The following is a 12316-nucleotide window of genomic DNA, read 5'->3' on the forward strand; positions in this document are numbered from 1 at the left end:
AGTCACACGGCACACACTGGCAGTGCCGCAACAGAGAGTCCATCAGTGTAACTTCCACAAAACCACCTGTTTACTCGTTATCCAATGATCCAATACAAAAACGTTTTATACAAGCGTCATCGCTGGGCTTCTGGGTAGTGTAGTTTTCAAAGCAATCCATTATTTTTTATAGGAGAATAACAGAGGTAAAAGACTTTGCGCGACTGTTTTTTTAAAGGTGCATTTGCAAAGCAGAATTCCATTCCCAAAATGCCCATTCCGTTCCCAATGTCTAATTCCGCGATTCCGTCCATGATTCCGCGATCGTGGAAAATCAGTAGCCCTAATAGTGGACCACCATCACAAAGTGCTTTACAAGATGCAGTACACTTGAGCAAGGTACTTTACCTAGATTGCTCCAGTAGAAAATAATGTGATATCTTGTAACAATTGTAAGGCACCCTGGATAAGGGCGTCTGCTAAGAAATAAATAATAATAAAACGTAGGGACGGACTTGAGATGTTTCGAAGATGGTAGATGGAAGATTTGACCACGGAGGAGATGTGGGCATCAAAGGAGAGGTTGCTGTCAAGGAGTACACCAAGGCTTCCTACTGTGAGGGAAGGCAGCAGCAGAGATTCCGAGGTTCAGGGCAGCTACATTGAGATTCTTAGGTTGAGTTTCAGATCCTACCAGAAGGAGTTCAGATTTGCTAGTGTTCAGCTGAAGAAAATTGGCAGACATCCAGGCCTCGATGTCTTGAATGCAAGCCGAGAGCTGGACCATGGCAGAGGGGCTTCCAGGGTCGAGTTTTAAGTAGAGCTGGGTGTTGTCAGCATAGGAGTGAAACATGAGGCTGTGTTGGCGGATGAGGTGACCCAAGGGAAGCATGTAGATATTGAAGAGAAGGGGCCCAAGAACAGTTCTTTGGGGGACACCACAAGTGACTGGGTTTGCAACACCACTGCGTCCAGCATAGAAAACAGACTGCATGCGTCTGGATAGGTAAGAGGACATCCCGGAGACAGGTTCCAGAGATCCCAGCATACTTCTGAAGGCGGTCAAGAAGAATGCCATGATCTATGGTGTCAAAAGCAGCTGTTAGAGCACGGAGGACAAGCACAGAGGGAGCACCAACATTAAGCAGGAGATCATTCACAATCCGCAGCAGTGCAGTTTCAGTTCTGTGATGCGGGCGGAAGCCAGATTGTTATGTGGGACATGTTTCATCAGCTGACTAGCTACAGCCCTTTCGAGAGTTTTGGAGAGAAAAGGGAGATTGGAGATGGGATGGAAATTAGATGTCAGCCGGGTCTAGGGAGGGTTTTTTGAGTAGCGGCTTAACTCGGGTAAGCTTAAGGGCAGCAGGAGCCAAGCCAGAGTCCAGGGACAGGTTGAGAGTGTGCATAATGGAAGGAGCAAGTTCAGAAGCACAGAGATGGACAAGGTTAGTCGGCCAGGGGTCCAGGGGGCACGTGGCAGTAGTTGATTTCAACAGTAGGCCAGAGACATCAACAATGGAGAGGGCAGGAGGGGCAATCGGAAGAGAGTCTAGGTCAAGTAGTAAACTTGGTTTGTGGTGGGAGAGCGTAGAATAGATGTTTTCAATTTTGTTCCAATATCAAGAGGCGAAGTCATGACCGGTAAGAGAGGAGGATGAACGGGAGATGGATCTGTCGGTGGCTGGATGTAGGATTTGGTCAATGGTCTTAGAGAACATTGCGTTTACCGTGTCCCATAGTTATGATTTCAGAGAAGTACTTCACCCTGGCCACGGCGAGCGCGCACCTGTAGCTCGCGAGATGGTCGGTCCAGATCTCTCTGTGAACAGTTAGTCCAGACGACCTCCACTTGCGCTCAAGCTTGCAGCAGGCAGACTTAAGCAATCGAAGTTCGAGGGTGTACCATGGGCAGTTTCTTGACGGTTCTGGTTGTAAGCGGGGCTATAGTGTTGATGATATGAGTAAGGGTGGCATTGTAGAGGGTCACTGCATCGTCAACGGAGGACAGTTAGAGGGGATGAAGAGGCACATTCAGAGAGTTTCAGAGGAGATTCTTGGGACGGAAGGAGATAACAGTATCGGTAGCGGAGGAAGGAGCAGGGAGATTAATATTAGCAGTGATTAAGAAATGGTCAGAGAGAGAGAGAGAGATATCTGGAGGTATCGAGACCCCTGGTGATGAGCAGATCCAGGGTGTGTCCTCAGGTGTGAGTGGGGACATTGACAGATTGAGAAAGCCCAGTCCAGAATTGTGTTGAAGTCGGTCACTAGAGGGGAGGAAGGTAAGTCAACATGAATATTGAAGTCACCTAGGAGTAGGATTTTGTCAGTAGAAGTGCAGGTGAGGGAGAGGAATTCTGAAAACTCGGCAATAAAAGCAGAGTTGCTCTTTGGTGGACGATAGATAACAGCAAGGGTGAGGGACATGGGAGAGGGGAGCTTGATGGCGAGTAGCTCGTGCTTTAAATTATTGTACTTTAAAACCTGGTCTGTTCATGAGACCATTGCAGTGGATCTTGAGGGGACAAAAAACACAGTTGGACTTGCATGTTTGATCAGACAAATTAGCAAGAAATACAATTCTTTATAATGTATTAGCCAGGGGTATATCCTGGGTAGAAAAGGTTGATTTCTCAACAGAGGCTTTGCTAAATGGATTTGAGACCTTGTTTGCTTAGCCAAGTTATATTGTTTCTATTTCTTTCTTTGCTTTTTATTTTGAATTAAAGCATTTCTCATTGTTTGTTATATGAGAGCAGGTTAGAGCTTTACAAGACAAGTACAGATAGCATGTGCTAACAGAACCACAAAGGCACCAAGCTACATTAACGAAAAGACAATCTGAAAAGTCTGCAGCAGCTGTTTGTTTAATAAGTGAATTAGCTAACTGGACTTGCAGGTGCAAATGTCAGCTCTCTGTGTGCTTTCCTTCTTCTCACTCTTACCAGTAGTAGAGAAGGTTTAAATTCAGAGGGGGTTATACAAAAACAGTAAGACTGTGTGTCTGGAGGGTTTGTTTTGGAGGGGAAAGCTAGTTAGCACACCAGAGTGCTTGTTTTAATATGCTTAATGACACAACACAAAGGGTATCATGTTGTAGTGCACGCCTGAAAGCAACAGCATCAGGGTTCCAGCTGTCTGAGCTGGTTTAATGCCTATTAGCTCTGCAGTGACTATGCGAGAAAGTGCTGTGATACATTGTTTGGACAGGAAGATGCATAGCTGGGGATGGGGATGTGTGTGTGAAAGTGTGTGTTTGTTTTGGTGCCTTAAATTGCATATGGAACAAATTAATATCATTTAAAAGCTGAGGAAAGTTTCTTATATTTTTTGTTTGTCATCTTCTATGTAAGTGCAATTAATCTTTCGTGTTTACGAGCACACGCTGTGTCGTTATTTCCGTTCAGTACTGCACATTTGAATATTTGTTTTGACACACCTGAATTCAGCTTTAATAATATAGTGCTTGCATCTTGAATATATGAGTTAATCAAGGAAGAAATCTTATAAGAGCCATCGGTCAATATCAGCCCTTGTTTAAAAGTTTCACGTAAGCAGTTGCCCAGATGTCACTTTCCACAGGTTTCTGTTGCTGTATCAACAAAGATATACTGGCTTATTGTGAAAGGCTGAATACAAGCTACTCAACAGGTTCATGTACAGTATATATTGTGCTTTGGTCAACCAGGAACTTGACAGTCTGTGTTTGAATGTAGCTACAGTATGGTGTGGGACCAGGAACTCCTATTCTGCCACTTAGGTTCACATATTCACACTTTGTACTTTTGGACTCTGAACCTGGGATACAGAACTATGGCGTATATTCTGTTATGTTGACACCAGTGTGCTAAACTGAGGATTGCTCCTCTAAAGCCCATGTGTTCTAGTCAGACCTTTCATTGCTGTTGGTTGGAAATGACTTTGATTAAGTCAGAACTAAGGCTTGATGTCAAAGGTCATGGCCCTCATGGAGAAAGAAGTCCCCTGCCCTACCATTGCTTTTCATAACAGTGAAGCTCTGTTACCACATAAGCTTTTTACATTAACTAATCCATGACCCATGCTGAGGCATAGTATTTTTCACATAGGGTTTTTCATTCAACTAACCACTGACTACAAGATGTGTGGCAATGTATTTGTCTTAATCCTTCTACTTAACTGCAAGAAAACCAGTCAACGACTTTACAAATACTGCTTTGTAGAGATTCTGGGTTTTTTTTTGATGGAAAATAAGCTAATCTAAGCAGAAAGGAAACAATTGGCATAGCACATTTTAATAAAATACCTAATTCTATGAAGGCAAAAATATGCTCGGTGTAGTTCCTACTGGGTCTGGTTGAACTAATGGTAGATCATTTATGAACTCTTAATCTGTAAAGTTTACTGCATATAATCTATAAAGTTTTTTTTTTTTTTTTTTTTTTATTCTACAGGGAGCAAGAGTCTGGTTGAGAGAAAATGATCAGCACCTACCTAGTACAGTCTTGTCCTGCGCAGCAGGAGTTGTGGTGCTCGCCACAGACTACGGGCAGGTATGTAACCAACTTAGACTACTGTGTTCTTAAAGCATAACTGCAAAATCAGTGAAGACAGCATATTATGAGTTAAAATGAGCTGAGCTGTGTGTGGGATTTATTTTACAATGGCATTGGATTTTTTTTAAATATTTAAAAAAAAAAAAAAAAGAATAATTTTACCAGTGAAAAGTAGAATAATAAAAGTGGAATAAAAAAAAATTCTATACCTCTTTTTTTTTTTTTTTTTTATAAACGTCATGCCTTTTATTGTTGACAAGAACACGATGACTACTTTTAATTCTTTCTGTGTGACTATATATTTTCTGACCAAGTACTGTAGGAAGTACTTCTCTTTCCCTGCTCTACGATGTGGAGACTACCCCAGAGTGCTTATTTAGACTTCTACATCAAGTAAAACTCATCACATCCAAATCCTACTGAGATACAGCCAAGCCGTTTGGTAGGCTGTAAAACTTTGACATACTTTTAAATTGTGAAGAAAGTATCCATGCTTGAAACAACAGTTAAGCGATATGCTTCCTATAGCCAGGAGGCTAGGTCCTTGAGAAGGGTTACATGACTGTCATTGCTATTCAGCAAGGACACTGTGATGCACTGAAATGAACAGTAGAAATTGGGAGTGCTGTGCTAGGTGAATTATTCCGAAATGCGTATTTCAGATGAGCACCTCTGGGATGGCATTTTTTTGAGTTACAACCTACTTCATAAGGAATATATTTATTCCACATTTAGTCATGCTTTCATCTACAGCTGCATGTCCAGAGAAGTTGGGTTGAAGACAAAGGCAAACGCTGAATATAATCATAACAGTTTTAAAAATATAGAGTCTGTATCTGAATTAGCAGAATTCCTGTCCTCCTTTGCTTATATTAACTTAAGTGTATGCATGTAAAGCTAAGTAAATAAGTTAGCTCATATCAATAACTAGCAAACCAAGCAACTTTTATTAATATGTACATGGGTGTTTGTTCGGTCATCTGCTATGAATAGTAAAGATATGGCACTATAATTTTCTGAGCAATCCGCTTCAAAAAAGTATTTCATTTTTTGCACTGGTAAAAGAAATATGACACCCCAGTAAGTACAGTACGTCTGAACTACACATGGTGGCGTTCTAATCGAATTATCCTTGACGTTTCAAAAACTGTTGATTTGTTCCCACAAAAAAGTTTATTGATGTTCGTGTGTGTTGGAGAGGGGCAAAGGGGGTTCTGCTTCTCACATATACTCCAAGAAGCCTGCAAACACTTCTGGAAGACTACACTGAACTGTGACTTTAACTTCTCTGTGATCGGCTCAGATATTAGTGCTCCTTGAAGAATGTATGAGAACTCTTTCAATGGATATCATCCCACATACTCATGAAAAGAAATTAATAGAAGTTAAACAAGGAAATTTGGAAAGAACTACTACTACTATACAGTAATTTGTGCTGCATGCTTAAAAACATTTCCAATCAGTAATTTCTATAAATAAATAATTTACAAAACTACAAAGTTTCATATAAAGTTTTAAAATGTAATACAAACCCTAGTCTTTTTTAACACCTTCACATTCAGATCGTTTTATTTGAAAGGTTTAAAGCAAAATGCAGGTTGGAGAGCAATGTTTTACATACATTTACATGGTGGTATATGTTATGTTTTGTATAAACAAAGTTATTCAAGCATGAAGAAACAGCCTACTATTATAGGTTAACATGACCTTGTCCCCAAATCCAAACAAAAGGAAGAACAATGGCTTGGGGGAAGGAAGTCAAAGGTCATCGTTGGTGCAGGCGATTCATTTTGTTTTAGACCTTTTTTAGGTTAATATTGTGGTGAAAACTCAGAACAATCTTGCTTTGAGCATGTCACTCAATAGAATGGTTTAGTACAGGGCTGGCATGAAGCCTCTTTAGCTTAGGGTACCCACCCATGCAGTGACCTATCTGCTGTAGCCCAAGCAGAGTGTTGAAGACCATGTGAGAAAATCACTTGGTTAATTTACTGTGAGCTGCTATAAAACTGTGTTCCCCATAGCTTCTTGCAGTAACAACATGCACAGCATGTGTAGATATACCCAGCCCTGTGGTATAAATGGCAATGATTAATTTCAGTGTTGTCTTTTTCTTAAAACAAGAATTTAGGTGGGTCAGATATCGGCGGTTTGTTTAGACACTTATTTAACATAATCGGTCAGTGGTTGAATGCATTGAATTGAATTGAATGACCAGCACATATACAGTTTTAAAACGATATTTTTTGTATTACATTTTTCCCCTACTTTAAACCATCTTGGATAGATATGTCTAGTTGACTAACAATGGAAGTCTAATTTTGTAGTTTTACAATAGAGGTGCCTTTCTGAAAACAAATGTTTACATGGGTATGAGAATTCCTATATTTTTCAGAAATTAAGTTTTCTGAAAACTAATTCCGATATCAAAAGTCATGTAAACACGGTTTTCGGAAAATGTATTGGAATATTCTGAAAGTCAATTTTTGGAAAACACCAGCTAGAGATTTCCGATTATATTCCGGAAACAAACAAAATGTATATCATGTAAACACTCTTTTAGGAAAACTTATTCCGATAGCGTACTGCACATGTGCAAACTTTGACCTTCATTCCTGCACGTGGTTTTAGAAAACAGAGAAAATAATAATAATCTATAGTCAGTCGGCATGCATCCATTTGTCTAGTTAGGGATAAAGTAATACATTTGTTAAAGTCTGTATGTATTTGTTAATACTGAAGCAGCAAATGTTTTCCAGCTTTAAAATGACGTGAGAATTTAAAATAATGTCTGCACAAGAAACTGGTAATATAGAACAGGATGAGCTGTTGGAAAGGCTGATTGCACATTGTGGGGAATCTGAATAGAGGTATAGGATAGTAATCTTTGAATTTAAGACCTGACACTTCGATAAAGCACTTGTTATTGGATTGGTCTCCGTTCTATCGCAGAAATGTCCGGTCTGTTCAAATCGTACTTCGGCTACTACAGTACTTTGCATGTGAAAATGTCCTGCGTTTTCCGAAAACTTCAATCCATGTATACAGTTGAATTATAATTAGATTCTCAATCGTTAATCATGTAAACACAGAAAAGTGACGTTTAAAAAAATCCATTTTCTGATTCAGTTTTCCGAAAGCATTAGTTTTCGGAAAACGCTTTGTCATGTAAACGTACTGATTGCTAGATATAACAAAGGCTTTGTACAGGTAGTGAACAAAAAAATGGAAACACCTGGGTAAATGAGGGACACCAAGTATATTGAAAGCAAGGGCTTCCACACAGGTGTGGCTCATGCGTTAATTAAGCAAATAACATCCCAGCATGCTTAGGGTCATGTATAAAAATGCTGGACAGGCCTGGTTGCCTATAATTATGGCTAGCATGGCTGCAAGAGGAGACCTCAGTGACTTTGAAAGAGGGGTGATTGTTGGGGCGCATTTGGCAGGAGCTTCAGTGACCAAGACAGCTCAACTTGCTGCTCAGGAGGCTGTGTGGTCCAGTGGTTAAAGAAATGGGCTTGTAACCAGGAGGTCCCCGATTCAAATCCCACCTCAGCCACTGACTCATTGTGTGACCCTGAGCAAGTCACTTAACCTCCTTGTGTTCCGTCTTTCGGGTGAGACGTAGTTGTAAGTGACTCTGCAGCTGATGCATAGTTCTCACACCCTCGTCTCTGTAAGTTGTCTTGGATAAAGGCGTCTGCTAAATAAACTAATACTAATAATAATAATAATAATAATAATAATAATAATAATAATAATAATGTTTCACGAGCAACAGTGTCTAAGATAGTGTCAGCATGGAACTCTGAGGGAAAGACATCATCAGCAAAGGGCAACAGTGGACGGAAGCGCATACTCCAGGATCGTGATATCCGTGCATGAATTCGAAGTGCAAGGCAAAACGGGCGAGCAACTGCAGATCAATTGACTGCAAATTTCAACCTGGGGCGCGAGCAGCCAGTTTCGTCAAAAACGGTCTGCCGAGAACTCCACAGAGCGGGATACCATAGTGGCCCAACGCCCTATTAAGTGACTTTATATTGGTGTTTCCATTTTTTTGTTCACTATATTTACACCCAATCAAAAAAGCTGATGATCAATGAAGAAAAAGTGCACCAAACCATTGTCTCATTGTCTCCCCTGTATTGCAAACTACAACAAACTAGACTTGCTTTATCATAATTATCAAAACAACTTTTATAAAAGCACACGGTAAACTGCACTTTACATTACCATGCATGTGATATCACTAAACCTTTTGTGATTTTAAAACCATGTTTATTAAACATCTACCAGAGGAACAGGGCTGTATTGATGGTATTCAGCGCAGACAGCTTGATTTGTTCACAAGAGGTTGATGTTCTCATAGGTGCAGTATGTCAGTAGAGCATCTTGTTTGACTTCTATTTAACTGCCTCCTCTCTTAAGTGCTGTGTTTGTCAAAGAATGCTTACATTTCTATTCAACCTTTTAATGTGTTCCATTAACACATTTCTAAAGTATAACTCCCACTTCATAAACAATTTAAACCTCTTTCAGGGTAAGCAACAACTTTTGTTGTTTAATCTCCTGAGGAATTCAGGTCAGTTTTAATTCCACTGTTCTACTAGGGTGATTTGTATAATTTACCTTTAACTTGAAATTGGTAACTGAATATGCGTTTATTTTGCCGTTCTCTACCTTTTAAATTACCTCCTAAACTAGGCCTGCCTTTGTTCGTAAACTTCAGCTTACTAACTGAAAAGTGATCTCAGTGCTTGCATGAAAATATATTCTCTCCAAAGGACAAGTGATCAAGTGTCGCAATTTTTATTTTAATCAGGTGATCTTGTTTCTACCTGGAAATGTGTCCATCCTGCTCTGAGAGGTCAGGGTTCACACAGTCTTGTTCTTCAGCTCCCTGCCTCCACCCCTGTAAGCTGAAACCATGGCACCTGTTAACTGGGAGATGGTGGATACCAAAGCAGTTAAAGAGTAGGGAGACCAGATGTTGTCCATTGTCCCTCAGTGACAGCCTAGCTACACAGATATTGAGATACTGTAATTATGTCAAATATAAAGATGGGATGGCTTTCTTATCTGTTTTTTAATGGCGTTTGACACATGAATACCTGAGTCAACCACAGCTACAACTACTGAGGGCTGTGCAAAGCCGCACACAAAGATTTCTTAATGTTCAGTTCTGCACTGCTCTGTCATTGAAAGAGTGATCTCTCTTTGTAGATAGAATAAAGCACTTTATTCTTTGTAGTATTGTTTAAGATACGTTTTCCAGTTTCAGTAAATATTTATACAATTATAAAAGTAGATTTTCTTTTCTGATTGAGACTGGATTGAAAGAAATCGAATGTACTTAACTGTCTTGTGGACTTTTAAGAGGATACCCTGGTCATCCTTCAGAAAGCAAAAGAAATGAAACCTGTAAACCTTTTAAACATTAGGAACAGTTTAACATCTTGGGATTTTTTTTAAACTGTGAAAGCTCTCCAATATTGCTGTTTACATAGGCATTCTGTGTTGGCTCTTTTTTCATATCAGGCTTAGTTTGGTTTGCTATTCTATACAGAGAAGGGAAATTAAAGGAGAACACCAAATACTTTTAAAATGAATCCATATGTGTGTTAGACTAGCCTGAATAAACAAGACAGATGCTCATATGTATTTATACGTAAGTATGTACAAATATTATTGAGTTGTGTACTTGGCTTGATGAGTTGTATACCATAGACTTAAACTCTTTCCTTTTGTACTGCCAAAATGACCTACAGTATGTTACCACAGAGTCCTGTTTGACAGTTGCTAAAAAAGCATTTCAAGTTGTCCCATAATTGTGTTCCTGAAATAAATGTTGCAGTATATGGGAGTTGACATGCAAACTCATGAGACTATATGAGAAGCGGACTGAAGGGAACTGACTGGTCGTGATTTATCATTTTACAGATACTCTCAATCTCTAATAAAGTGTAACTCACTCGTGCCTGGTGTCATCAGCAAGTGTCCAAGGTCCTCACTCTGCATTTCCTTCCATACTCACTTGGCAAGGGTGTTTAAACCATGTCAGATATGATCTAGGATGAAGAAAGACATACTTGGAAATGTCTTCTAGTCAAATATAAATCTGTCTGCAGTGCTGGCATGCAGAACTAGCTTGTATAACTAATGTGGATAGATAAAGCATATTAATAATACAAATTCACAACAGCTGCCATAACTACAAACAAAAACAGTGTTTTATATCTAAACTATTATTATTAATTACTTCGCAGACGCCCTTATCCAGGGTGACTTACAATTGTTACAAGATATCACATTATTTTTACATACAATTACCCATTTATACAGTTGGGTTTTTACTGGAGCAATCTAGGTAAAGTACCTTGCTCAAGGGTACAGCAGCAGTGTCCCCTACCAGGGATTGAACCCACAACCCTCCGGTCAAGAGTCCAGAGCCCTAACCACTACGCCACACTGCTGCCCCTAAACTAGAGTGTGTTCACAAAGACAGAAAAGCTACTGGTACTGAATTTGCAAAGAATTGTAGCCATATTGTCCCATAAGAAGTCAACTGGCATTTAAATATTTTATGATGCATTTTATTGTACCAAAATACATTTTAAAGAAAGAGCCAGCACAACTATCAAATTATGGGTCAATATGGCTACAATTCAGAGTTTTGGGAAATTGTACTTTTATTTGTATTTATTTATTTGTCATTGTGATAAAATGATTAACTGTCTCTGATTTGAAAAGCCCTATTGGCTTTATTTGGGAGATTATGGCATTTTTGTCTTAGAGGAATATAACAGTTGTATCATTAGAAAAGTAGTAAGCTGTTTACTTGCAAAAATGTATTGCTGAGTAGTTTCTTGCTATTTTTTTTTATTTTATTCTATTCTCTGAACATTTGCTTTAGCCTTGTTGCAAAATGGAGCCAATGGGTCAGTCCATGTCAGGTCAATCACCCTCAAAACTGAAGGTTCATAGATTTTGATGTTGTTTGGCAGGGATGTTGGTGTCAGAGAGATATACGATTTCCCTAAGTTTCACGTCTCTAGGTCAAACAGTTTTTATGTGAGAGGTCACCAAGTATTTTACCCGAAATGGCTCCCAGATCAGACCAATGACATAAAAGTACCAATAACTATTTTATTTTTAATGCTACAGTAAAAAGTAAACTATTGCTGGAAAGCTCTCTTTGTATAAGCTCTCTATCCAAATATGCCATTTTCTATATTTACTGTCAAACAGAATGTTGCCCTTTTGACCTTGAATTATTGAGCTTTGACCTCACTTGGCCTGTCAGCCCCAACATGGATGACCAAAATCAAGGTTGGATACTGAAGTTCACACCATCCTCTAAGTTTGTACCAAAAATTAGCCTGGGATCCTGATAGGATCAGGAGGTATTCACTCAGTACATTGTGTCATTGTAGTTTCATGGGTATCGGTTATTTGGGTCACAACATGTTTTTTTTGGAGGCTGGCATACTTGGAGAGGAACTTTTTTCAGTGACCAACACACACCAACTTTGGCGCCAGCAAGCCCCTCGCTCGGAACTCAATCAGCTGCTGTTCACTTGGTGGAAGTTCACACAGCTGTCCACTGCTACTTGATTCACAAGTATCCTCAATAGGTCACATTACATGAGTGTTTGACTTTTCTCGACACACTTGTCTCTCGTGAAATAAACGTGGTCATGGTGCCTTTGTGTGTTTATATATAAAGCCTTTAATTTCCTTTGGAACGCCTACTTTTCCCAGAATGCTATGCAAATGAAGGAGAGGGGAGGGGG

The 12316-nt window shown here is 39.6% G+C and overlaps 1 protein-coding gene and 1 long non-coding RNA gene across 6 annotated transcripts in view; one reads left to right on the plus strand and one right to left on the minus strand.

Annotated features, from left to right (window-relative positions):
- LOC117394376 (unconventional myosin-X-like) overlaps positions 1-12316 on the plus strand; it is a 108519-nt gene that overhangs the window by 21172 nt on the left and 75031 nt on the right. The window contains exon 2 of the mRNA XM_059020579.1: positions 4416-4514. Within this exon, the coding sequence (XP_058876562.1) occupies positions 4416-4514 (99 nt within the window). The remainder of the gene's footprint in view (positions 1-4415; positions 4515-12316) is intronic.
- Positions 1-12316, minus strand: part of LOC117394377 (uncharacterized) — a 33705-nt gene that overhangs the window by 10099 nt on the left and 11290 nt on the right. For 2 of the 5 annotated variants that reach the window (XR_004543378.3, XR_009324089.1), the window contains exons 2-3: positions 10496-10591; positions 9362-9917 (exon numbers count right to left, since the gene is read on the minus strand). This is a non-coding gene — a long non-coding RNA (uncharacterized LOC117394377). Of the gene's footprint in view, positions 1-9361; positions 9951-10495; positions 10592-12316 lie in introns of all 5 variants that reach the window. The other 3 variants (XR_009324084.1, XR_009324085.1, XR_009324088.1) reach the window with 2 other exon arrangements.

The sequence above is a fragment of the Acipenser ruthenus genome, chromosome 3 (assembly GCF_902713425.1).
Source record: "Acipenser ruthenus chromosome 3, fAciRut3.2 maternal haplotype, whole genome shotgun sequence".
Classification (NCBI taxonomy): domain Eukaryota; kingdom Metazoa; phylum Chordata; class Actinopteri; order Acipenseriformes; family Acipenseridae; genus Acipenser; species Acipenser ruthenus.